The sequence below is a fragment of the Carettochelys insculpta genome, chromosome 13 (genome assembly GCF_033958435.1).
Source record: "Carettochelys insculpta isolate YL-2023 chromosome 13, ASM3395843v1, whole genome shotgun sequence".
Taxonomy (NCBI): domain Eukaryota; kingdom Metazoa; phylum Chordata; order Testudines; family Carettochelyidae; genus Carettochelys; species Carettochelys insculpta.
The window spans coordinates 21,073,547-21,101,316 of NC_134149.1; the positions used below are offsets into that span (position 1 = coordinate 21,073,547).

The window sequence follows — 27,770 nt, forward strand, 5'->3', positions numbered from 1 at the left end:
CACTCGCAAAACTGCACTTACTTTTCACTACAGAATGTACTACAACTGATGTTCTTTCCTTCCCTGCAAGGTTCTTCATGGTTATATATCAGTGTTTCTCTTTCTTCCCTGGGTACTGGTGTTCAGTGAGCCCTAATGCTGTTTAATGGTGTACCTATAAATGATGCCAAGTTATGGCTCAGGTATCTCATATGCTAACTGTGTAAAATCCATCCTGGTTCTGATGCAGATAGGACCTCCCTGTATAAGTGAAAAAGCCAGAATCTAAGAGCTAGTTTATGTAGGAAATTATTCTAGAATTATGTAAGGTATGAATTTAAAGTACAGTGGCTATTCCAGAATGGCATGTGTGTAGACAAGCCTCAAGTACCATAAAAATCCAAGATGCTTCATTTAAGCAGGGAGCTTCCATTTTAACTTCTGTCCGTGCTTTTGTAAAGTTTTATCTGGACTATCCAGAATTAGTGATAAAGTTTTGTGGGGAGAGAAAAATAGTGGTAAATTTCGGGTAAAAAATTTACCCAACCAGCGCAGAGAACTTTTCCTTTTCATTAGGGTAAACTAGTATAGTGAGGCATAGCATACAAGCAACTTTAACAGGACTTCCATTTGCTTTAAATTAGTTCTGCATTGCACAAAGACACTAAGGCCTGCATTCACCTTAATAAGTATATTTTCTTTGAATCTGCAAGATGAATTTCACAAAGCAGCGATTACTGGAGTGTTCAACTAAGACTGTGATAGCTGGGAACTGCATGAGGGTTTTATATATGTTTTCACATACATACTTATGTTAATCGTGGGGGGAGGGAGGTGCACAAATGTTTTCCGGGAGGTTATGAAAAGTCTGACAGCATTGGGAATGTCTTCTTGTGTAGTTTCAAGAGTTTTTATTAGCAATGCTGGCATTGGTTTTTAGTGTCAAATGCCTTTTTACAAAAATTTTCTGTACAATGCACCATTTTTATTGGCCAACATTTTCTTATTTGTGTGAGGAAGTTTCAGTGGCACTTTAAAGGCATTTTTATTGTTGAATACTGTATACCATGCATTGTTTTCTATTTGTTTTTTACTAGCAAATTGCATGGTTTATACTGTACTGCACTAAAGAACTGCATTAAAATTTGTTTTATCTTAATATTGATGTTGATTATTGGTCATAAGTTAGTTGAGAGCACTAAAGAGCTTGTACTCTTGCAAGGCTGAGACAGCTGTCTTGGGGATAGGAGACTGGGATCGCCCATTCCCACATAGAGGTCTGAGATGGCCTCACTGCAGGAGCTGCAAAAGTGACGTGGTCAATTCCTTCTTCCTTTGCCCTGGGGAAGGGATACCTGCATCAGCTTGTTTTTTAAAGAAGAGTTTGCATTCCACCATATTACAGGTAGGAAGCTTACCACTGTACCACACCATACCATTTAAGTTTTGGGATTTTTTTTTAAAGCACTACACTACTATTCTCCCTCTTTAGCAGTAGCCATCTGAGCAATTTCACTACAGTAGTAAGTGGGTTATGGAGGAAGGCTACTTTATTTCTCAGTACCACAGAGCTTAATGATTATTTTGAATTAATCCATAGAGAACACAGTGGCCTGAAAGGAGTTGAAATCCATGAGTGTGGAACCTTCCAGGACCCAGAAGTCTACCACTGGTGCTAATAATATCTATGCAGAGTTCAAAGTTCCATCATGATTTCTGAATGATTAAAATGAGCTGTAATGATTCATTGACACCAGCACAATGCGAACTGTACTACCAACATGAACTGAAATCTACAGGGTACGCTTTACAGCCTGATTTTATTTTGCTATAGCAAACAGCCGCGGAATAGGGTTATGAAAGAATAAATAAGTTAAAGCACTGAGTGTGTAGCAATTTCCAAATGCACATCATTAAACTGGCTTGATAATGTCTTTCATTATTGCATCTGATTCAATGTTCAGAAAGTAACCAAATAAAATGAATGTAGGTCAAATATGTTCCCCCTCTGGCCAGAAAATATTATAAATAGGCCCACAGCCAGCCCTGCTACAAATAATAAAACGTAGAAAAAAACACCACTGTAATGTCATACAGTAACATATTACGATAACCAGTTTGTGTTAGTCTCAGTCCGTTCCAAAATACTTCTGTCCAAAGTGCGTTGGTGCAACAGGATGAACTTCGGTAGTTAAAATTGTGATCTCTGGGAACTCCTGAATGATAGATTTGGCACCTTTTAAAATGGAAAAAAAATAGTTGAAATGACACTTTGTAGTTCAGTCTTGCACCTATAGGATATATAAGCAGTTGAGCAGATGTAGTTCCTGCAGGCACCCTACCTCTCATGTTTGAACCACTTTTTACATTTAGACCTGTTTGTGCAGCTGATTAGCTGGCTCTCAGAAAGGCTGTAACTGATAAGGAGTTATGTATAATCCTACTCTGATGAACAAATTAGTTACACAGTGCTGTGAATTATTCAGGTCTGAATCTCTTAACTGCATGGCAGTGGCAAGAATTTCTGCTAGTGTTAAATCTGTGGTGGCAGAAAATTACAGAAGATACCTCCCTGCAGTTTATAGAAGTGCTGCTTCCATTTTTGAGAACTGATTGGGAAGCTGACAACAAGTATCTGGTGATGCTCTCCCCCGTGGAGAGCACTATAGACCATGAACAAAAGGTGGCTTTGAAGGGCTCTGTAGGCCACTGACGCATTCTGTGTAACTGGCTAGCATGTAATTCCTTTTCCGTAAAGTTGTTCACAGCTGCAGTTCTTCCTTCAGTCCTGAGAGCAAGAAGGCTTTTTGGCTAGCTCTGAATTTCATGAGTACCCCAACAGGCACTGGAATTGCTCTATTCTATCGCTCCCTTAAACAGAAACCAAAAGTCAGCAGAGTAAGATGGGACTGAATTCCTTTCTTAACTAGTCTGTGCCACTCTTACTCACAAGGGCTTGCTATGAAGTCCTACAATGTGCTTGTTATCAGAGTGGAGAGGAAAACAGCAAACTGAACCCAATGTCTTTCCCATCACATTTTATAAACTACAATGACCATCTGTTGCTTTAGTTACATTTTATCCATTCTGCCCCTGAATGTATAACTCTTCTCTCACTTCAGCCACCAAATAAAACTACCTGAAATCAGCTCACTGGAGCCCTTTAAAACCTAAGCATTGTATGCAGTACTGTATTGTGTAACCTACTCTCCATTTCTTCAACTTACCGTGGGGGGTGGAGAATAGGCTTAACAGAATAATGACACTTGGTTGAACGCCATGTTCTATAAGAACTTTTACAGCTTCAATGACTGTATTGCCAGTGCCTGGGAGGGAGAAAACAAGACTGTACTTACCAGAAAAACTGAACAGATCATTTGGAACTAGGTTAAACACAGTTCACATTGCGAGGGGATTAGCGTGACACTAGGACTGGCCTGTAAGTTAATGGAAGGAATATATCCCTTTTAGAACAAACCACTCACTTTGTTACCTATGGATGTACAGCCCCTTGATGATGCTACTGCATCCGCAAATTATAATACTTTATTAAGGATCTGACCCAAAGCCCATTGATATAAATGGGCTCTGGACCAGTCCCTATGGCAAGAAATCAGATGAAAGAGAAAAAGGGAAGAGTTCCCTGTGAAGGAGCACAATTAAGTATTAGAGCAGTGGCCTGCAGCCCACCAGACAACCACCCATGATGACCAAATGCATTCACTTATCTCTAAATACCCTAAATACTAAATTATTCAGATTAGACTACTGGAGCATAGAAACTTCGATAGGCAGCTATAACATAACACAAAGGCATATATTTAGATCTTATTGTGTATATCATGTTTACCAAATTTAGTTTGAAATAAATAAAATATGTTCAAAACAAACTCTTTCAACATTTCACTTTTGGCAGGGGGTGGGGAACCTTGTTTGGGCTGGGATCACTGACCCCCAGAAAATTTGTCCAGGGCGCACAAAAGTCAAACAAAAAAAACGACAACCAATCTTACAGATGTGGTCCCTGACTGAGACATCTCACTGCCCTCATGCTCCAGAAGAGTGGGGAGGGGAAGGGAGGACCAACACCCAGGGCTTCCCAGAGAACTGATTCTCTTCTGGTGGGGTTAGTAGATTTTATGGGACCCCTAGGCTCTGGGGTGGGGCCAAAAATGAGGAATTCATTGTGTGTGGGGGCGGGGGCTTCTGGGGAGTGGGATAGTGATGGGGCTCCATGGTCTGGGCAGAAGGGTGAGGGTGCAGAGTTGGGTTGAGAGGTAGGGTACAGCAGTGGACTGTGGGGTGGGCAGGAAGAAGGGGGCCATTTGAGCATGGGATGGTACAGGAGCAGGCTGGGTTTAGGAGGTCTGGCCTGTAGGGAGAGTGCAGAAATGACAAGGGGATGGGGGTCTGGCACATAAAGGGATGAGGCAGGGGTTCTGGAAGGGAGAGGGTGCAGGAAAGGTCTGTGGGTCAAGGGGGCATGCAAAGGAGATAACAGACTTGAGGGATATGGGGGGGTGTTTACCTGGCTCCTTTCTGCTCCCATTGGCTGGCCAATGGAAGCAGCAGGGAAAGCCTCCCAGGAGTGGTTTCCAACATTGCCATTCCCCCAGCTGAGGAAAGGGGAATCTGAAGCATGCAAAGCCAATCATTCCCCCTGCAAGCCAGATCTGGCCCATGAGGTTTGGGGCTCTTGCCGTGCTCACAGCAGGAAGCTGGCACTGGTGCTTCATCCTCACCACAGCAGGCTCCCCACTAAGGAGGTGATATAGGGAGTCGGGGGGGGACACATCAAGCCCTGAGTCGGCAGCTCACCTGCAAGGCCGGAACTGCAGTTTGAGACCAAATATATGAGAGAATTCACTTAACCTTGACACATGCTCTATCAGTTTCCATGGCTCTTTAAACTTTAAATAATTGAATATAATCTGTTGTTCATTCTACTTAATTTTAAAATTTAAAATTAACTACTATGTATTTAATTTAAATTTTAGTGTTTAACATGCAACAATAGTGCTAAACTACTTCTGCACTTAAATACTAAAAGTCAATTTACAGCAAATCCCAGTTTTCTCCAATAGCCTCCACATACACATTGGATCATATTCAAGGAATCTGTACCACATTTATTTTACATGTGGCTCTAATGGTTTTAGAACCATTCTCTCAAAAATGTTTGAACAATAGTGCAGTTTGAACAACACTTATTCTGGCAGAGCCTGATAAATTCTTTGCTATTTCTCAAAGGCAAGCCAAAAGCCTACAGATTGAACCCCTCTAGTCTGGCACCCTCTGGACCTGACAAGTGCCAAACAAGAGAATTTGCCAGCCCACAAGAGATTAATATATTCTCTAGCAGCATCACCAACACCTCCACTGCTTATTGGGCTCTTAGAAGATATTTAAGGGTAAATTACAGCTATCTAACAGCACAGAACCCTGAGAACCAGGACTGGTGTTTGGAAACAAACTTTAGGGGACTACAGGAAAATCTGGCCACACACATGATAAGTGGTCATCCGGCTAACTAAAATCATGCTGGATAATGAATGTCGCCAGAGAGAGTGCGGGAATAGAGAGGTTTAACATATAGTAGCCAATACTCAAACTGTATTTAATCTGACAAACAATTCTCTTAGACACTCACTCAGTATTGGGTACATGAGAAGAACTTTTCTTCTGTAAATGTCTGGTGGAAATTTGGCATAGTACACTTTGGCTCTCTGAGTCTCTTCATCACTCTGTATCAGGATTTTTCCTATTCGGATGGATCTGCAGCAATCCCGTAAGCCTTGTTCCATTGCCTCTCCTCCAGTTTAGCAACAAGAACAACAACAACCCTATTACACATCAAAAAAGAAAGCACCGCAAGCTACTTCTACCAAAGGACTACTGAATATTTAACTATGGTAAGATTATTAAACCACATGACTAAAATAGTCAGATTAGTAACTGGAAGTTTTTACTTTGCTTAGACAATGAAGTAAGCTTGATCAGTATTACTTATTGGTTCTACGCTCTGACACAAGGCTACTTTTCCAGGATATAGCGTATCTAAATCTAAAATACAGCCAAGTTGCCTACAAACATTTTGATAATTCCTAATCGGTTTGAAAAGCATCTTTCAGCACCGATAACAAAACTAACGTGCAACTCTCCAGATATCGATGGCACATCAAGATGCAATATCGGGGACAGAAAACATGACAGCCTCTCACCATTAAATCTTTAAGAACTGTTGCTATCAAGGTGCTAATGAAGTTAGACCCTACCTGCATTCCCCAAAGTGCACACGATTTCTACTAATAACCACAGTTTATTTGGAGACCTGTCTTTTGTTCATCAGAGTAAAAGGGGTTACTGCTGTTCTTAAAAGCAAGATGGTAAAGACATTTAAAGAGCTTTACACATATAGGCACATTAAGAAACCACGGCCTACCACTTCTCATTATGCTGACTCCACAGTTTCCCTTTTCAAATTTCACTCCATCGTACTTGTACCCTGTGGAGGGAAAGACAAACCTGAAGATCAATGGAATTCACTCTCCCTTTTTAACCTATTTGATGTCCCTTTAAGTTATAGTCAAATGATATTCACATGAATGTAACTAGCTACAGATGTATGCCATACTCTGCATGGAGCAGTAGTTTTGACTGTGTGCCAAAAATGCTTTTGTTCCTCTGCCTTTCACAAGTTGACAAAGGGCTGATAAAGTGGGATTTACACCAAAGACTTTTCCGATTTTAGTTTAATATTGCAGATTTTGGGCACACTTTTTATGACAGATGCCATGCAAAATAAAGCTGCAAGATAACTTCAGAAGATGACAATAGATACATACCATGCTGTGGACAGAACCAGAAATATGAAACTATTGGAGTTACTTGTTTTGTGCAAGGAATAACAAGCAAATACTATATGTGAGGCACGGATACAGTAACAGCCCTGGGAAATAAAGTTCTTTAAGTAAAGAAGAGCTTGGACGGCAGGGAAAAGTCCCATGCTCAAATGTTGTACTTCAGTCCTTATACTAAGGCTGGTGCAGAGTTCAGTTCACGCCTCTGGAGAAGAGGGAATTATGTGTACTACTTGTTATAAATATCAAAAGCCCTGAATTAATTCTCTGTGTGATGTTACCCAGACTGTCTGCGAGGAGATAAATCAAGAGAGGCTGGTAAGAGAGAAACAAAAATTGAAATAATGTCCTTGAGGAAACTCTGGGAAAGCTGTTTCCTGGGCAATAGCCTGGATGAAGCCAGAAGTGGGTAAACAAGCCTAGGATCAAAAGGAATCCTAAACCTTAAAGATGCTGCATTTGGGCAAGAGGGAGGGTTGACGGAGTGGTCAAAGGCTGCGCAGGGAACATCAGCAATGGCTGTCACCAGGGCAATGGTGAGCAGGGGAGGCATGCAACAAGCAGTACAGCCAGTTTCTCCCAGCCAGAGATGAGAATTACTCACAAATGTATGCAAAGAAAGATTACACTACAGGTAAGGGGAAATGTGTGTATAGGACTCCATTGCATCAACTCTTTGCTCCGGGTGCCATGTTCCTGTGGGTGTAAGAATACTTAATGCTTTGTTTTGGAAGAGCTGGTGTTTAGTTCCTTTAACTAGTGACAAGGTGCAAGAGTCCAAGTACTTAGAGGTGCCAGGTGCTGTTGGGTCTGTCACAATTAACACAGTTGGAATGCAGGGACTGCAGCTCTAAGATCTGGTATGACAGTGCTGGGTCCATGGCTGCCATCTGGAGTAGGCTATCAGAATGCAGGTCTGTCACCTAACGGGAACATTCAAGACAAGGCCTAAGGCCCAATTTGCTCTATAAGAATGATAATGGCCTGGTTAGGAATGCTGGGGCAGTCTTCTGATCCTTCATGCAAAGGAGCTGCAAGCTGCAATTTGGAACGCAGCAAACAATTTCCACAGAAGCCACTTAAACAGCCTTCAGGTAGTATCAATTGTTGATGGATGTGGACTGGATAGAACCCAGTGTTCCAGATGAGAAAGGCAACATGTCTTTTAAACCAGTAAACCAAAGTTAATTTTTATTACTTGGGTCACTTTCACAAATTCTAGCTAAATTGTATACTATTTCTTGTTTCAACCTTTCTTGCCTCTAACCCCATATTTCCCCTCAACAGGAACAAGCCAAAATTACTCAAGTGGGTTCTCTCTAGTGTTCATACACAGATGAAGAAACCATCCTCCTACTCCTCTGTCATCATTGCCAACTGGTCCCTGGTTGCTGGCAAGGCACAGAGAATTTCGCAAGACCTCTTTATTTGCCTAAGTCCCCCCTACTCTCCTTAATGGGTAAGTAAAATGTCATCAATTTTATTTTCCCTATCATTACATTAAGGGCAAACAAACAGATCTGGCAACTGGACTGGTAAATTTTCATGATGATTTTACAAGGCTGATTTAAACTCTTACAGAATAACTCGTGTGTGTTTGGTGAAGTGTGTGAGCCATTTAGGTTTGGGTTTTTTTAAATGTCACAAAGAGGGGCCTTAATTTCATACTCGAATCTTGAAAGTTCAGATGATTCAGCCTCACAAAGATTCTGAGTTCTACTTTATATGTAATATGAAGCTTCTATTGCCAGCCCTACCAGCTGGGGAGTAAACTTCCAGTTACCTGTAGGAGTGGTCACTGTGCATTCTGTATATGGCAGCTGATTTAATCCCTCTTCAACCACAAGTCTGATCTGTAGAACCAAAGGAAAGTATCAGTTTAGAAAGATTTCTTACCCATCAAGATAAGGTACCATATTTTAATAGTTTTACTAACATATAGTGGATATGTCAATAAGATTTTCCCCTTGCCTGTTGATTTTCACAGCCCTGTCTCTATTCAGGAGCTGCACTGGGTTGTCCAGAACAGCCTGAACTAGGGCACTATAAATGCAAAGCCAAGTTCCCCATAGCAAGTCAGTCAATAGAGAAATATCAACCTGCCCTTTGATACCTGTCAGTTATTATTATGGGATGCTCTGAAAAGAGACTGCATCCTCACAAAGATGGCCCAGTTTCATCAGGGATGTCTCTATAGGAGAGAGAGCACAGCATGGGGTGGTCTGAAAACCTCTAGTTCTACGATACTGATAGCTCTACAGCTATAGCCCAGACAAGGTTATTTAAAATGTGATAATCTGACCCAGGGATGATTTCCCATGAAGGAGCTCCAGGTATTAAAGATTTAGAAAGCAGAGCAAGCCAGCGATTCAAAGGCCAGAATGCTTAGAAAAACTCAAGCAAAGATGAAAACCTACTAAGCAAAAGTCGCTGTATAATGAAAGAAGTGAGGCAATCTCTCACAGGACTGATCACATATTTCTCTGGTCAATGATTAAGTTAAGGTCTATCTCTGCTGTTCTCATTCTAGGGACATGGCAAAAGCTACCACTGGAATCTTTTCCATCCTTCCCGAACCCAGCTCCCAATACAGACAGCTGTTTAAGAGAAATTCATTTGCAGACAGTGCCAAAGTCCTTTCAGTTTACTGTCACTGAAGAAATTTCAGTAACTTTATTGGTAGGAAAATGTTTGAAGGTTATCAAAGTTGAAACCTCAAGAACTTCTATTTAGAGAAGAGTGTATAGTGGGCCATGTACAGAGGTGATGGACAGGTTATGTCAGACAGCGAGTGTGTCAGAGTTGGTATAATTAACACACACGGGCGCCAGAAGACAAAACAAACAATTAGCAAGATACTAGCAGTAAATATCAGGAAAGATGGATACATTCAGTTTTCTCTATAGCACATAAATGAGCCCAAACTGCATAACACGAAGTGGGTCTAATTGAGTCCTGCACCTCCAGTGACATCCCTGGGAATTCTGCCTAGGTGTCCATCTCTAGCTTGGTAGTTCCAAGTCACAGGAAGTAGTCACTGCCAAATTTTCCCTTTTTTAATGTGAAGTTTTCTGTCTCACTCTTTACTGGCACATTCTGATCCTCACAGCATGAAGGAATTATCACTTGTATCTGGCTGTTGGTAAAAAGATGCAACTTCTAGTTTTCCTAAACCAAGATGCATCAGGCTTCAAAAGTCCATAGGGAGGACTCGGAACAGAAAAGAGGAAAATTATCTAGACCAGATATGGAAAGTACCCACTAGAATGCTGCTTTCACGTTTACTGTGCTGCCACAACTCACTCAGACAGAAATATGGATCTACTTTGTATGAGTCCAGTGTCTCCAACTTTAGTGAAAGAGACTGGAAAGCACCACAGTGTTGTCCAGTAGCTACTCATCTGCTCCCTAGGCTTTTCAAACAGCCTCTGTGACACTGCTTAAAACCAAATACCAATGTTTTGATATTTCACTACCAAAGCTCTAATCCATGTCTTTATAACACTCACAGGATCTTCCTAGGCCATTATTTTAACCACATGCCTCCACTAGCTTCCCCTTCTCCTCAAACACAAGATTTGTCCTCACCATCATGATTTAGCTGCCTGACATATCCTTCACAAATTCATTAGCTCATCAATAGCAGCCACCTTCCCTCTGCCAGCCTTTCCACTTCTTAGGCCCCTTCTTTCCCGTGAGCACCTTTGCACATACTCTCATACTACTCATTATGCATGGAACAAGCCCCACAGAAATATCTATAGCACTAATTTGTTAGCCTTCAAATCTCTCCGTATGACTCACACGTGCTGTGACCTTCTGGGCCACTACTTAATAGCTTGTGCCAGGCAAGCAAAAACTAAACTGTTCTCACATCCAATCCCACCTGTTTATTTCATCCACCTATAACAGGTTATCATGGGGGAAGCCACTGGCTTTTTATTAGGTTTGAACAACACGTAGCACAATGGAGCCCCAATTTACCTGGAGCTCTAGGTGCTACAAAAGTACAAATCACACAATAAAATGTACAAAGCAAGACATCCCACAGTCCTAGGCAAGGGTTCTCCATTTCATCCCTCTTCTTCTTCTTCTTCGGCCAGCTCTCTCTCAAACAAGTATCAAGCCTGTTGTATGACCAGCAGGCAGACACATTCCTGTGAGCAGCACCAGCTCCAGATCTGTATGTGTGCTGGTCAAGCAACACTGGATTCCAGCAGCATATGCCCGAGTCTGGGTCAGTGACTGGAAAGTTGCAGCCTGCAGCAGTGATAGAGCAGTCAGTACATCCCTGAGACTGGCACAATGGCTGCCATGAAAATGTGTGAGGGCCCAGGGTGAGGACTTTCATGCCAGGCATCTGCACCTATGTAAGTTAAGTCAAAAACTCTGTCAAAGTTTTGATAGAAGGGAAGCAATAGCTATTGCAAGACAGGCAGTCTATAACCTTAATTAACCCTATCTCCTTTTTTGAAGTGAGTTGAGAGTCAAATCACGAGGGAGAATGCCTCTTTCAGAGTAGGGTATGGTGGGAACCTTCTCCAGAGTAAAAGATAAAGTGCTTTCAGAAGGAGCTCATTATAGTAAAAACTCTGGTAGAGAGAGTATCTCTAGCCTTGACTCAGAGAACCAAGCTCTGTTAATGTACAGTAGGGCTTATGTTTGCCTTTCTTTTGGTTGAACAGTGTTTGGATTTGCAAGTGTTGGTCATCTGGGCTTTAATTTATTTATTGTCTGCAACTCTTGAACAGATTTTGAGAACCTTGATATGGAGCTGACCAAGAAATTAGTCTTTGACATCCTTTGTTGATTTTCCATGATTGTCCTTATCTGCTTTATTAACTGTCACAAATGTGTGCTTAAAACAAATGACATTTATTGGAGATCTTTATTGCAAATTAAGCTGCTCGGGAAGGAATTCTGTCCTTACATTTTATGAAGTACTTTACATGAGCACTCCCTAATCTGATCCAGTAGGATGATTAGTTTTGTAACCTCTATCACTTATCTTTATTAGTGACTGGGGAGGTGTCAAAACCAGGATTACACTTTCAATTCAGGAAAAGGAGATGGTGAAGCTGACCAGGCTACACAGGTAAAAGGCACTATAATCACAACTCCTTGGGCATGTCAGATCTCTAACTGGGCAAGAGCGGATCAGGTCAGTATTTGAACTGGGTTCTCCAAGGAAAGTCTACGTGCTTTCAGAAGTGGCTTTAGTAAGTATTTCTTTAAGCCTTGTCTTCATTAGGAAAAGTGATGTTTTCTTCACGTGTTAGCTAACATACAGTAAACCCCAAATAAGCTGTAGTTTTAACGTGTTAGCAGCTGAAGTAGAAACCCTAGGCTCCACAGTAGTGATACTCTGACTGGCTAATATGTATTAATGGAGGTACAGGCTCATGGATTATTATTACAAAATGAACCTTTCTAACCTGGGGCTCTGCTCTGGCAACATTCATGGTCCAGCATCATCAAGGACCATGGGGGTGTTCCGGAGTTGGAGCACTCATTGGTAAAATTGGCGCAGTAGGACCATGGATGTTGCTAGACCAGAGAGCTGGGCTGGAGGCCGAGAGCTGAACCTGGGAGCCAGTAACTGGCATCGGTCTTGGAGCTCAGCAGACAGACCTAGGCTGTGGTGGAAAAGGGAGCTGAGGGTCAGAGCCAGCGTCTCTGTGCTGTTGACTGGGAGTTGCTCCTGACGGCAGGAGTAGAGGCCAGAGTCCAGAAGAAGAAGGGCCAGCACTGACCTCCCCTGGTTTGGCAAATTCCCTAGTTCGGGACTGGTCAGGTCCTGAGGCTGCCAAACTAAAGGAGGTCCAACTTGTACTATTATTTATTTGTCATATCATATATTCTTGGATCAGGATCAGGATTTCATGCTTAGGCCATTAAAGATCCCATGGCACTTATAACAAGAATATGGATGTTACTCAAACTGACGTTGGGGTGGGCACATCTTTCTTACCTAAGTTTCTCTAGCATTCCCAATTACCTTCTGTCCTAACATAACTCTGTGTGCTGTTAAACAGCTGCTACATTCCACAGGTGGCTCAAGGTATTTTTCAAAGCCTTTGGCATGAAAGGTATTTTATAACAAGCCATTAAGAAAATTACTACAACCAGAATTCGTTTTGTATAGGAATGAGTCACTCCCATCTTGTGGCTGCTCCAGCAGGAAAGTCCTGTTTAACACATGCGTCACAAAGCATAGCAACAAGAAATTCTCCACCTACCAGACGATCAGCAGAAAATACGAAGTCCCCTCTACTGGCAGTCCTGAAAAAGGTAACAAAAGTGCTAATTTAAATTGAATAATAACTTTTATTTCAATAATGTTGATAAACTTCAATACATTCATTCAAGGAGAGTACATGTGATGTCAAAAAAGAAAGCAGACTAGGGAGGAGTTCAGAGAGGGTGAAGAGAATGATTAGAGGCATTGAAATAAAGTATGAAAAGATTGGGACTGTTTACCTAACAGTACAATACAAAGATGAAGGTACACGAAACAAAGAATGGCACAAAAAGGTAGATTGGCAACTGTTATTAGGGATATGGGAGTGAAAGAACAAAAGAACATTTAAGGAAATTTGTGAAGCGGCAAGTTCAAAACAGATTGTCCTATGATAACATTCTGACTGAAAGCTGCAGGGTTCAAAGCAGATAAGTGACTAATCTGGATAACGAAACTATCCCTCCTTCTTACAAGCTTAAAACATATACGAGAGTTTCTGAAGGGGTATAGGTCTCTAGCTTTAGAGCGTAAAACAACCAGTAACTAATATGGGAGAGGGAATTCAGAGGAAACCTTCCTTGGCGGAATGCTATCCCTAAATACCTACTGCAAGGTTTCTTGCATATTTCTGCTGAAGCATCTGGCACTGGTGTAACTGTCACTGAGGCTGGGTCTACACAGAGTGGCTCTCCAGACAGCTCCATGCTAATGAGCAGCCTTGAAATTGCAAATGGCTGCTCATTAGCATAGCCGCACGAGAGCTCACTCTTGGCAGAGGAGGGTGCTGGCAGTAAAGAACCTGGGTGGATGTGCCCCTGTGTTCAGGCATAAGGGGATGGCAACAGAGGGGCTTTCTGCTGGCAGGGGCATGTCCACATGGCCTCTTTACTCACGGCATCCCATTCTTCCAAGAGCAAGCTCTCATGCAGCTATACTAATGACCTGCAAGACCATGCTAATGAGCAGCCATCTGCAATTTCGAGGCTGTTCATTAGCATGGAGCTGCCAGGAGAGCCGTTCCGTGTAGACCCAGCCTGAGAGACTACTGAACTAGATGGACAATGGGTTTGAGCCAATGTGGCAGTTCCTACATTTCTTTCCCTCAATGCTGTGCAAAAGTATTATATGACATCACTCCTCCAATAATTTGGAGAAGGGGGTCTTACCCACAAAAGCTGATGAACCAATACATTTACTACAGGACTGTTTGTTATATGACATCAGCGTGTATACTCAAACTGAAGAACTCTTCCTTCTAATCTCTGTTAGATAACCCAGGCATTTCCTAATAAGCATAAGCAGTTTTCAGATACGCTGGCACGTTTGTTTTTAAGCATCTGTCGCTTTTAGCCTCTTACTGATGAATACAACGAACAACACTACAGTGGAAGATTCAATCCAGATAAGATTTCAGTGAAATGTCATGGAAACGTTTATCAAGCCTATTTTTCAGTTCTGTTTTGTATTAAAGAAACTATCACAAAGCAGAGAAAATGTATTGGCAGTACCTCCGCTGTCAAATGAGAATTAGGGCATCTAGACCAGCATTTCCCAAACTGTGTTCTGTCCAATGTAAATAGGTGTTCTGTGAAAAAATGTTGATGCTAGCACCATTTTTCCTTCTAAAATATTAAATATGAAATTGTGTGTATCAAAAATACTAAAGGTATTTGAATAATATTTAGATTGTAGGTATATTAATATTTATAATGAATTCATAATAGTATAGATATTATGCAACTAGTTCCAAAACAGAGTCAATTCAAATTGTTTCGGCATGAGTTGTGTTCAGAGAAATCACGTGATGCTGCACCCAATATGAGGACCCAACACTCCAGCATTGTTCTTAGTGTTAAGCAAATTTGTGATCAAAAGATGCAAAAATGTTCTTCCCATTAAATAGCTGTCAAATATTCCTTATTTTTATTCTCCAATAGTTTTCTGTAAAAATAAATTTTTTAGCAATTAAAAATTCTAAAATATTTTTCTGTCCTAATTTGTGTTTCTTTTTCATAAAAATGTTTTTTAAGCTTTACAGATAGACAGTCCTTTTTTGAACAATATTGTCCTTTCTGCTTTTGTACAAAAGAATGACACTAACCATCCTCCTTTTGGCTGTTCTACTGATGTTTTGTTTTGGGTTTCTACTTAATTTTTAATTTTTATACGTAATTATAGGATTGCTAACCGTCCTCCTATCAGAAGGCCACTAATTGTTCATTCAGATTATTTTCCCCACCACCACTTTTCTTTTGTTCTTTGTAAAATAAGACATCTAAAAAACCTAACTCTTTTAAATAAACTTCTGAATATTACGTACAGCAACGTTTTCAGTATGAAACCTCCGCTCCCACAAACCAGCATGTTTGTGTTCCATCAATATATTCCAAGCCCAAAAGCGTTCCACGGCCAAATTAGTTTGGGAAACACTAACTTAGTGTATTTTAAGTTTCTGCCCACTCGAAGGGAAACATGCAGGGGATGCCACCCTCCACTGCCCCCTCACCAGTGAAGTCATCTCACCGGCATTATGCACTGCTGAGTCATCCTGCTTTGTATAGCAGTCAGGAGCCTATACCCTGCTGCTTTACTGTCTTCAGTTCTATACTCCGTCACTCTAAACACCTCAGGGGATAAAAACCTCAGTAGAATACAGTAAGGTCTCAGAGTACACAAACCCAGAATACGTGAGCCTGCTCTTACGTGACTGCCCCCGATTCCTACAGTAAACCCTGGAAATGCGCAATTTCTAGCTGTGCCTAACTCACTCCCCACCAGCCCTGGCTCAACACCCCGCACCCCCAGCTCAGCCCCTGCCTGCAGCTCCACTCACCACCTGCACATAGCTCCTGCTCACCCCTCACACGCGCCTCTGGCTCTAGCTCACTACCCCTCAGGTGCAACTCCAGCTCAACCTCCCTGGCCCTGGTTCAACGCCCCCCCGCTGGCCCACCACCTGCACATGGCTCCGGCTCACCCCCCACACCTTTGCCTGGCTCTGGCTCCAGCTCCAGCTCACCACCCCTCATGTGTGGCTCCAGTTCAACCCACCTCTGCCCCGGTTTCAACCCCCCACGTGCAGCTCTGGTTCAGGGTCTCCCCTCCAGTGTGGCTCCAGTTCAACACCCCCACCCTGGTTCAAACCCGCCGCACGCAGCTCCTGGTTCAAACCCTGCCATGTGCAGCCCGGGTTCAAACCCCCCACAGCCCAGCTCACCACCAAAGCAGGGCTCCGGCTCAACCCCACTCCTCACCCCCTGCAGCCGTAAGCCACACCAGGCTTAGACCCCCACACCCACCCTCACAGCCCCAACCCACCGCCAGACTTAACCCTCCCCAACTGCCCAGCCCCCAGGACTTATCTTTCTGCTACTTCCCCAGCTGCAGAACGCATATTCTGCCAGGAAAAAGCTGGACCCCACTTACACGAAATCTGGGTTACACAGGGGTGCATGGAACGGAACCCTTGCATAACTCGAGGGTCCACTGTATAATAAAATGATCAAGTATAAAAGCTACAATAACTTTTAAAAACCTATTCTTAAATCCTGCCCAGTGTTAAGTCTGGATGTTAAACAATACGACGCACCACTGAGCTGAGCTAATGAAGTTGCTTCAATGGAAGGAAACCTGAGACACTGGGTTCACTAGACTTGTTTTTATTGCAAATTGAGGTAGTATAGGTTTTAGCCTCCTGATCACTAAATCTAGTCTAACCCTGCCATGAATGAATGAACTTCTGAGAGATGATTTTATAGTCTCAGAGCACAGAACTAAAAACAAAAGACGACAGAAGTGTGTTCCCAGAAAACCAATATTAAAATGCACAAGTACGCACTCCATTAGAAGGTTCAAACTTTACATCCATTAGACCAGAGGTTCACTGCATCATCTTCCCCTCCTGACAGCAAAAATCATTACACAATCTGGGGGGATACGCACTGAGAAGAAGAACCAAAGCCTAAGTCTGTCAACCCCCACTGCTGCAGGTTGGGGCAGGGGAGACCTGAGTCCCTCTGCTCTAGGTGAGGGGCCAAAGTCAAAACCCAAGGGCTTCACCCCAGGCAGTGGGCCTAAAACCTAAGCCCCACCACCCAGGGTGATCAGATTTGAGTATGAGCTTTAGCTTTGGCCCTGGGGCCCAGCAAATCGAAGCCAGCCCTAGCGACATCATTAAAATGGGATCGCAACCCACTTTGGGGTCCCAAGCTCCTGTTTGAGAACCACTGCAGTAGACAACATTTGAGGTGGGCAACCAGTTTTGCAGATGTAGAGATGAGGAAGTGAGAGGGAGCTTATCCTATCTGCCAGTCCCCTAGACACTTGCCCAGCTCTTGTTAACAGGCATGACACCTACAAAAAGGAAGCAAAAGGAACATGGAGAGCCCTGCAGAGAGAAGTAATAATGATTTGCTGGACTAACACATACAATCTTATCCACTAGGAGGCATTAGAAGGACTAGTAATAATGCCTGTTGTTTTAACATCCTGAGGCTTCAGGGGTTGTACTGCAAATAATATCAGGATAACAATTTGGTGACTGCAAAAGAACCTGAACAGAAAGGAGAGAAATACCTTAAGCTTGTTGTGGTGATAAAGTGTATTTAGATCTCCTCTTGCAGACTCAAGGTTTATCCAGGGGTAATCACTTCTCAATCAAACCGAATAACTTCATGGACATGGAGCTTTATAAGTATCCTAAATGGGGGAACCCATGGAATGCAACCCAATTCACACCAGGAAGAACTTTTTTTAAAGTACCTCAGATTTTGCCTCATTTTTCCCCGTCATGTTTTATAGCAGATGCCTTATAGTTATTGCAACAGTAGGGCTACATCTGTTTCCCTGATTCCTGGAGAGAGGGGAGAAAGATTTATTTGCATGAGCTCTCACTTTCCCACATGGAGCTTCCATCATGGGATGATACAGAGCCCCCTGCTGTCCCACTTCTTCATTAGTCCTGACTGTCCACAGGATGATACAGAACTAATCTGTGTCAGAGTAAGAGACTATCTCACCCCTACTCCTGAGTTGTTTACCTCAAACATCTGTCTTCTGGTATACTAGGTACACACTGTTCCCCTCTAACATTTGAAACTATAATGCTGTTTGCTCTGAGTAGACTTCTTTCTACCTGGAGAGAGATCTGAAACAAGGTGTGATTTGGATACTTTGTAAGTGAGCCAATTTTCTTTCTTTCCCTGCCTTATCTACTAGTCTCATTAGGATAGCCATATGAAACAGACCACCTTCTTGGATGCAGGGAACTAGTCTTAGCTATAAAACTCCATGCCCACGAATGATGTAAATGTTTTTTTAGAGGATTTTCAGCACTACACTTGCTTAAAAAGACTAGACAATATGAATTATGCTGTTCTCAGAAAAGATCATCACATCAAGTTCTAGTCACCTTGTGCCTAACTTAAGTGATTTAGCAGTGAACATATTAGAATCTTCCAGCATGAAAGACACTGTTGCACCCTGGAATCTCTTCCTCTACCACCGAAAAGCTGCTATCTATCTCAGGTGGAATGTGGCTATTTTCCCCCTGTGAAAATGTAGCAAAATGACAGGTGAAAGTCTATGTTACATTGGAAGCCTACTTGCCTTTCTGAACAGCCTCTGTGGGTTTTCTTCCTTCTTACACAGTAATGTTTCCTCTAGTAAGTGTTTAGTGAAAAACTCACAATGTCAGTTACAGCTCTGCTGCCTTGTCATCATGCCATGTTCAGGATCAAGTGCAGCTCTGATGCTTGTCATCAGTTCAGTATTTGTTAGTGATCCATATTTATGAGCCTCCACCTTCACTCTCCACCTCCTCTAAACAAAACAACACAGCATTGCAGTGAATCTTATATGTAAATCTCCTGAAAGGAAGAATCAGCCAGTGACTTGTAGGCCTACCAAACCATACAATCACACTGAATACACTTGGAAGAGCTGAACACTTTTTTACTTGCAGCAAGAAAGACATCTGTGTAGATTCACAGAGTGGAATATTTCCCTCCATACCAAAAACTATGTATTTTTCTTTCCTAGCCTGGAACTCTTTACAAGTGAAATCCTTCTCACCAACTTTTGAGTGGGCATGACAATAGCCCTACAAATATTTGCTTTATATTGTGGATCATTTTTGCAGCTGCAGATCCCAGTTGTGTATCTATACAGATCTCTAGGTATGACTACACCATGGGGGAAGGGAGTGGAAGGCCATTGAACTTAATCCTCCTTCACACAGCTCACTCTCAAAGTCCCCTTTTTTTGCTCTGGAGTGGAGACATCTGTAAAGGAGTGTTTCGGAGGTGTACAGTGGCTGTATAAGGATCCTGCACAGCTTGTTCAACTATACAGAGATTAGTAACAGAGAGGAAGCCGTGCTAGTCTATACACTATCAAAACAAAAAGCAGCCAAGTAGCACTTTAGACTAGCAAAATAGTTTATTAGGTGAGCTTTCGTGGGACAGACCCACTTCTTCAGACCATAGCCAGACCAGAACAGACTCAATATATAAGACACAGAGAACCAAAAACAGTAACCAAGGAGGACAAATTTGTCCTCCTTGCTTACTGTTTTTGGTTCTCTGTGTCTTATATATTGAGTGTGTTCTGGTCTGGCTATGGTCTGAAGAAGTGGGTCTGTCCCACAAAAGCTCACCTAATAAACTATTTTGCTAGTCTTTAAAGTGCTACTTGACTGCTTTTTGTTTTTATACAGAGATTGCAGCAGCTCCATGCATTCTGTGCCTGTGATAAGACTATTCTCCAGCACACAGAGAAACTAGGCACAGAAAAACCCTAATATAAAATATCTTAAACCACAGAAGATAAGTCTCAGAGAGGTAGCTGTTTTAGTCTGTATCTTCACAAAACAAAGCAAGCAGTCCTGTAGCACCTTAAAGACTAACACTGCCTTAAGGTGCTGCAGGACTGCTTGCTTTGTTTTGCTTAGAAGATAAGGTTACTTAAAGCATGCAGTATCCTGGAGAGGGGAAGTACTGCCCGGATATAGAAGATTTAAACCATTGTCTGAAATTTACACAACACCAACCGTCAATAGCCCAACCACATGCAGATACAAAGATCAGGGAGGGCACCTGGGAGTGCCTGGTGGAAATTGCTGCCATAGTCTGCTACTCATAGCTTTCCTAGTCAGCCAAAGTCACAGCTGATAATATCACTGCTGCTCAGCCAGGTCTGAATAACAGGCAGGAAACTAGCAATAGTCTTGTCTGCTTCATGCTGCTCTTCAATGGCTTTCATAAACCTGAGAAAATGATCAAAGGCACTCTTTCCCCTACGGTTCTTCCAAAGGCAACCTCATTCTGTTCCACGTGGATAAAAGTCAGTGATTAAAAAAAAAACACTGTTTTTCAATTTAATTTCGATTTTTTTATTTTTTAAAAAGATACATTTTACATTTCAAAATAACCATTACAATTAAATCTCATTACAAACATGCTACGTGTACACTTGGTCTCATAAAAATTAATTAATGGCTCTAGCCTGTCCAGCCTAACTACTAGCTCTTGCTTCTTCAAAGTTCTAGGCTTTCAATTTCTGTTACAAAGCAGAACATGTGCAAATAAAGACAAGCTGGATATAACTGGTTTTGTTCTGTGTCTATGCAGGGGTGGACTGTGACCAACCGCGGCAGATGGGTTAATTAAGACAGGGGTGAGCAAACTTTTTAGACTGCACCTCCCTTTTTGGCCCTCCAATTAGCTGGGGCCCCCAACCTGTGGGACAACCACAGGAAGGGATGCAGGGTGGGGGGACACGGAAACGGGTGCTGCGAGGCTCTGGGGGTTGCCCTGGAGGGGAAGGGATTTTCAGGGAGAGGACCCCAGGAAAGTACCTTTTCAATTCAGGAACTCCGCCCCATTGCTTGACTCTGTGCATGCTGATTGGCCCAGCGTCTGGGGGGGAGGGGAGGCGTTCCCTTGGCAACACAGCCATCGCATGGGAGAAATCAGATGGCTGGCAAGGCAGCACAAACTGCGGAGGGGGCCAATCACACTGTGCACCCCTTTACAAAATGACACCACCCCTCACTTGTGCACCCCTGAGTTAAGACGTTGTCTTAAGACAAAGAAACACTACAGTGTATAGGAAAGGATAGAGGCAGCATAGAAAGGAACAGTGAAAAGGACCAGAAAAAAGAGGAAGACATTGTTCAGCAGACACACACACAGTTTCCTATATTCTCCCCACACTTTTGCACAGAAAAACTGTCATGGCTTCTGGGCATAAGAGAGACCCTATCTGAAAATATTTTGAGGAAATTAATTTCATAGGTAAAAGAAAAGAAAACTTCTCAAGTGTCAGCCGTGCAAGACAAAGATGCAGTGTCTAGTTGCAAGAATGAAACATTATAAGAAAAACTGCTTATGGAGAGAAAACGATGTGGATGAAGATGTGGATATGGCTGGGTGAATTAACTGGTTAGTAATTTAAATAATTCACTTTGAAATGCATCATTCTTTAAAGACTCTCTCTGTGCCTTTTAATGTAAGTGTGATTTGACAAGTAAATTCCCAAGCTGTTTGCTGTGTGGATGTTGCTATAAAAAAAAAGTTTAGCTTTGTGGCTGTTTAATTAGTTAAGTAGGTTTAGAATCTATCACTCAAGCATACCATACAGAAAGCTGCACTAAGAGATATCTAGAGTTGCCAGTTGGCCTGACTGTCTTTTTCTTATTTTACATTATGCAATACATGTCCCTTATTTTGAAACATCATGGTCACAGACCATAATGGTGATGCCATAAGTCAATTCCCTACTTTACTTTAGCGTAACTCAGCTTTTCCAAGGGAACCTCATCTATTCTTGTTTTCTCAAAAACAGAAGCACCAGTGAGTTCACTGGGGCTTACTCTAAAATTAAGTGCACTCTAAGCACAATGTCTTAGCTTTTTTGGTAACTTGATTTAAATTTGTCCACCCTGTTCTGTTCTTCTCTTACACAATTGCTTTCTGGGAAATCCAGCACTTGAGGACTATCTCTACTCCTTCTCTTGCTCAGGTAGGTATCTATCAGCTGCTGGGGGATAAGGGGATGTTAGTCATATTTGGTGCTGTTCCCTTGTCCTGTTCAGTCACAGAACACATTTCAGTCACTGCAAGTCAGTAGCAGAACCGCAAACAACCTATTTAGGACTCCAAATCACATGTTGCTTTAGCGTCTTCTTGGTATTCTTACATGCTTTATTTCAACATTTGTTTAACAGATGAGGCTATAACATATACCATGCACTGATTTAGGGCCTTCGTTTGAATATTAAAAAAAAAAAAAAACAAGCTTACAAAAAAGAAGGTTCTCCTTGATTAAGGAATGAATGGGAGGGCAGTTTCAAGGTACAGGTTGATTCTCTCTTGTCTAGCACCCTGACTGGTACTGCACAAGAAAATCTGCTGGATCATGGGAGGTCAATATTGTCTAGCACAGTGTTTCTTAAAATGTGTTCTGTGGAATATGGGTGTTTAGTGAACAACTCTCAGGTGTGCCACGAGCATTTGGAAAAATACACTGTTGGTATATATTTTCTGTTACTAAAACCAGATACCATGTTACTTCTTCACTGCAAAGATACCTGATTAAATTACTTCATTTTGGTTTTGCTGTATACGTTGTTGTTCAGGGTTTTTTTTTTGGGGGGGTGTTCTTTTTTGATCTGACAATTTTTACAAAAATTTTCATAGATGTTGCACATAAAAATATTATTGTTTGGCATGCCATGGTCTCAAAAAGTTTAAGAACACTAACCTAGCACATTACCAACATTTCCGCTGCTTACTGGGCTCTTAGAAGACATTTAGGGGTAAATTATAGATAAATAACAGCACAGAAAACTGAAAGCCAGGACTGATGGCTGTAAACAAATATTAGGGAACCACAGGAAAGTTGGCCACACCCGTGATAAGTGGTTGTCTAGCTAACTGAAGTCATGCCAGATGAGAGTGTTCCAGACTAGAGAGGTTCAACCTGTAGCAGGAATTTGAAAAGCAAACTGCTAAATGCCAGAGAAGTGGGGATTGTAATGGAACTAGTGACCTATCCAATGACACCAATAGATGCATGTACAATAAACCTGACATCAAAGCCAGTGAGTAATAGTTCTCCTTGTTCTGAAGCACAGGACCAATATAGTGCTGCTTTCAATGCTCTGCATGTAACTACCTCCTGAGCACATACTATACATTTTAAAACGTAAAGCAGGAAGCAAAGTCATAATATAAAAAGGAGGCCCACTATGAAAGCTACAACACAATTGTTAGCCATAAGGCAAGAAGAATAATTGACTCTACATTAAGGGAAGTGTAAGCCTGTTACATTTTTGCAATGTTTTAACTAAAACTGTAAAGGTTTTTTTACAAATACGAGGTCTTTCCACCAGTGAAGATTCCTTACTGTGCCTAACCTTAGGGTCCTATTAAAAAAATAAAATGACAAGAGACTAGTTACAAAGCTTGGGCAGTTAGTCATGATTTCACGTTTACTATGTGTGAGAGAGAACTTCTAGTCTTAATCAAAATAGTAGAAGGAACAAGCTGGTAGATGATTTACTCTGAAGTCAGTTCTTTGGCCAAACTGGTGACAGACTGATCGCATCCTATAGTACAGGCTGAACCTCTCTATTTGCAGTTAATAAGCATCGGGAGCCACAAAGAAGTCCTTAAAGAGCTGCATGTGGCTCTGGAGCTGCAGGTTGCAGAACCCTAAGTTAGCTGGATGCCTGCTAACCCTGGGTGTGGTAAAGTTTTCTGTGGTCCCATAAAGTGTGGAAGTGTTGATAATGTGCTAGAAAATATTGACCTCCCCTGGGCTGGCAAATTCTCTTGTTCAGCACCAGTCAGGTCTCAAGGGTACTGGACTAGAGAGGTTCAATCTGTACTAAAAATGTGTTCCAGTTTTCAATCCCAGCCTTCTGTTCTGAAGTGGAGAAATAAAGGGACTCTGTTGTGCGCAGAAATGAGCAAGGTGTTGCACTGCATCCCTTACTTAAAGTGATGGCTGACATCAGAAGAGAGAGAACTGGTTGGATCAAAATGTGTTCCAGGAGTGGGTGGTCTACAAACAAGACAGATGAAGTGGGTTACAAGATATGTACCTTATTTGGAACTATTTTCTGTCTTTGTCATACTCAAAAGTTAAACAAGTCTGGACATAAGAGATTGCATCGGAATTGAAGACAGTTAACTTGCAACTAAAATAGACCCTGTGGGTGTATTCCATGTGACCAGTTCCCAACAAATGCAAAAGGGCACAAGCTGATGCCTCACACCTTCCTCATGCAGCTACTATTTACGACTCCACATTCAGTTTTCTTCCTATGCACTTCATGAAAAATCCAACGAGGAGTTGAGTTTCACCACCACTATATTGCTCTCAAACCATGATGTTCTCTAGAGCCATATTTCTGAACTCCTGGTCTCGAGCTCTTCCTCAGGCAGTTTGAGAAGGCCTTAATGGAAAACTGGTCCTGATATCAAAAAGGATGACAAACACTACTCTAAAGAAAGGAAGCTGTCGCTTACTATCACAAAGTCTTGGGTTCTCTTGTCTCAAAGGCTCCAATGATCTCTGAAGCTGCTACAGTTCAGGTAGCAAAAGACTCAAATGAAGGAGTGCAAAGATAGTACAAGAAGTTTTAAAAGTCATGGAATTAATTTATTTAGCATCAGTGGTATTGAAGCAGATTTCACAGCCAGAATTCCACATTCTGGTATTAATTATTTAGAGTTACAGAGAGAACAGGCTGTAAGGAAGCTGGAAACTGTCCAAATCAGAGCCTCTCCCCTGGCCAACCCAAGGATTTTGAGGTAATCCATGCCCATAAATCACCTGATACAGGTACAACATCCGGCAACACGTACCAAGACTTTGGACTTTTACTTCAGAATATAACAGTATTTGTACAAGCACTAACATATCCAGAAAAGATGATGTCAAGGCCTCCTATCTATGCTGAGCCTTACTGACAACTCATTTAATCATTTTCCACTGAAAGTCTGCATGCAAGATTGAAATCTGATGCCAAATTCAATGGACATATTCACAGACTGGATTCCATGACATCCCTCAGCCAGAATGCAGATTGGTCTCAGAGAGCTTGTCCCCATCCAATATTGGAATCTAATTTGCTCATATGTGAGGACATGGACAGCTTGTTTAAATGCACTTACAACTGTTTGTATCCTGAGAAGGAGCACAAAAACATTCCTAATGCTAGAAAGCAGCAGACGACTCAAATTTGTTGCCAGTGTACATGAGTGTTCCCTCTGATTTTTTCCATTAATGGGAGGAATAAATGTTGTTATATGCACCAAGGCATATGCAGATATGCAACACCTATAGAAACTCATTCTATCAGCTGTGGGTGCTCTGCTACTCAGCTGGACAGCCCCTAAACCTCTCTTGGGTGGCTGTCCAAGTGTTCAGGTTACAGGAAATATTGATATAAACCCATATGATTGCACCAAACTTTGGTAAAGTAAAACTCATTAGCAAACCCTGGGTTTGCTAAGCTAGGACTTGAATGTCTCATTTAAAACCACAGCTCAGGAATCACTGAACCCAAGATCCCAACCTGAAGTTCCAGCATCTATACAATATTATAAACACCAGAGTCTGACCGAGCACCTTCCCACTCCAGCCCTATGAAGTATGGAAAATGTGACTGTCCACTAAGCTTGACTGTCCAGAGGACACAAAGTCAACCCATGAAATTGAAAAATACTTTTGGCTGCCTCCCGGAGGCTGCCTCTAAGCTGGAAAGCAATTGGGTATGAACCCTGAGCTACAACTGAACTATGTCTTGGACCCTCCACTCCCACAGGTTCTTGGGATTCTGGATCCAAGCCCCAGGTTAGGGCAATCTGTATGCAGACATGGGGGGCATTTAAGCTTCAGCCTGAATTTGAACCCTTGGCTCACACTGCAATGTAGATGAATCTGTAGGCTACCTCTAGACCAGCATTTCCCAAAGATGTGGTACATGTACAACTGGTGGTACTCAGACAGATTTCAAGGGGTACGAGACAGAAAATAAATTACTCAAAATCAGGAGGTAAGCATTGGGACGGCACTGGGAGAGAGGGTATGCTGATATGGCTGACGTCCCAAAAGGGTCACATGAATGTTTTAAGTTTGGGAAACACTACTCTAGATTGTGATAAAAGACATGGCATGGCTGCAGCTGGCTTAAGTTGGCTGAGTTTGTGGGACTCAGGTTGAGGGGCTATACAACTGCAGTGCAGACAACTGGAGCTCAAGCTGGAAACTAGACTCTTCAGACCCTGTGTGGAGGGAGAGTCTCAGAGCCCTGGCTCCATCCCAAGCCCCAAAGTCTACAGTAGAACTTTTATCTCCACAGCTGGTGTCCTGTGTGGCTGAGGCAAGCTGACTCAGGCTCAGGGACTTGGTGCTTCACGTTTTACCTCAGAACCAGCTGGAGACACAGTAATAGTGCTGCTGCAGCACTGTGTGACCGGCTGCTCCCCATGTGGCAAAGGGGTGCTGCGGATAAATGCAAGAGTCCAAGATCCAGAACCAAAATAACCCCAACCCTCCGACATTTACTTGCCCCTTGAAATGCAGCATCCAGTCTCCAAAACAGTGGAAAGCCTGAAAGTGGTACCCTTGGGTGACCAGCTACGGTGCTGCCAGACTCAGGCTAGTTGTTGAAGGAGTGCCCCTTTTCACAGCCCTACCTTGCGGCGCCAAGTCCTGTCACTCAGGACAGTTACTGAGGGCACGTATCCCCCAGCCCAACCCCCCACCGCAGTCCCACGCTTCCAGCGTAGTCCCCCAAACCCCTCCTTCTCTTCTCCCTCACAGCATGGACACCCTCCCCATTGATCCCTTCTGCTCCAGCCTCCTCCCTGGCAGTCCCTGAACCACCCTTCCCGCAACCCCAAACCCCATCCATCTGGTTCCCACCTGCCTCCTGAGCGCCCCCCCCCCCCCCCGGTCCCTTCGGTTCCCACCTCCCGCCCGCCCCGCACCCAAGCCGGCTCCTCCTCCCCGCATCCCGCCCCCGTCACATCCTCCCCACGGAGCCCCCCGCCGCCCCGGCCGGGCCTCGCGCTCACTTGTCCCTGATGATCGTCTGCAGCTCGCGGATCTGGTCGTTCATGGGCAGCAGCTTGAGCTGGGCTCCGATCTGCAGCGGCTGCGGCCCGGCCTCCTGGGAAGGGACCCCATTACTGCCGCTGTCCGGACTGGGGCCGCTGTCTGGGCCGGGCTCCGCGAAGCGGATCAGCCGAGTGCTGCCACAGACGCCCCCTGCCCCGGCCGCCGGCTGGTCCTCCTGCTGCCGGGGGCCTCCCGCCGCGCCCAACGGCCGGTTGTGGCAGGGCATGGTCTCCATGCAGCGGGGCGCGCGCCGCCACCCGCCGTCCGCGCGCCGCCCAGGCCCCTTCGCCCCCAACCCGCTCCCATTGGCTCTCTGGACTGTCAGTCACCGCTTAGGCGGGCTTTAGCGACCCCAGTTCCCGCCCCGCCCCCTTCCTGTACGGAGCAGCCGGGTTCGGGCTTGAAGAGTGCGAGGGATCCGGGCTCTTTGCGCGCGTCTCCTTTTTCCTCCGCGCGCTCTGCCTGTCGTGCGGTGCCTGGCGCCACGGGCTGCTCAGCGCGGTTACTGGGGCACCGCAGTCACCCGCCTGCGAGCGCGCCCCTCACCTTTCCCAAAG

At 43.3% G+C, this 27,770-nt stretch overlaps 1 protein-coding gene across 1 annotated transcript; it reads right to left on the minus strand.

Moving 5' to 3' along the window:
• Positions 1-1,778: 1,778 nt before the first annotated feature.
• On the minus strand, positions 1,779-27,486 carry UPRT (uracil phosphoribosyltransferase homolog). Its single transcript, XM_075007536.1, has 7 exons — positions 27,171-27,486; positions 13,079-13,121; positions 8,623-8,692; positions 6,422-6,484; positions 5,630-5,791; positions 3,207-3,305; positions 1,779-2,215 (listed from the first exon to the last, which is right to left on the minus strand). Exons 1-7 carry the CDS (start codon positions 27,446-27,448, stop codon positions 2,109-2,111), a joined length of 822 nt encoding a protein of 273 aa, XP_074863637.1. The 5' UTR covers positions 27,449-27,486; the 3' UTR covers positions 1,779-2,108.
• Between the last annotated feature and the right edge of the window lie 284 nt (positions 27,487-27,770).

Excerpts from the sequence above, each read along its gene's own strand:
- UPRT (XM_075007536.1), bottom strand. The coding sequence starts at position 27,448 with ATGGAGACCATGCCCTGCCACAACCGGCCGTTGGGCGCGGCGGGAGGC. Across the intron at positions 6,485-8,622 it reads CACAGTGACCACTCCTACAG|GGTACAAGTACGATGGAGTG; the intron begins GTAACTGGAAGT and ends TTCCCTCCACAG. Across the intron at positions 5,792-6,421 it reads AGTCAGCATAATGAGAAGTG|GAGAGGCAATGGAACAAGGC; the intron begins GTAGGCCGTGGT and ends GCTAAACTGGAG.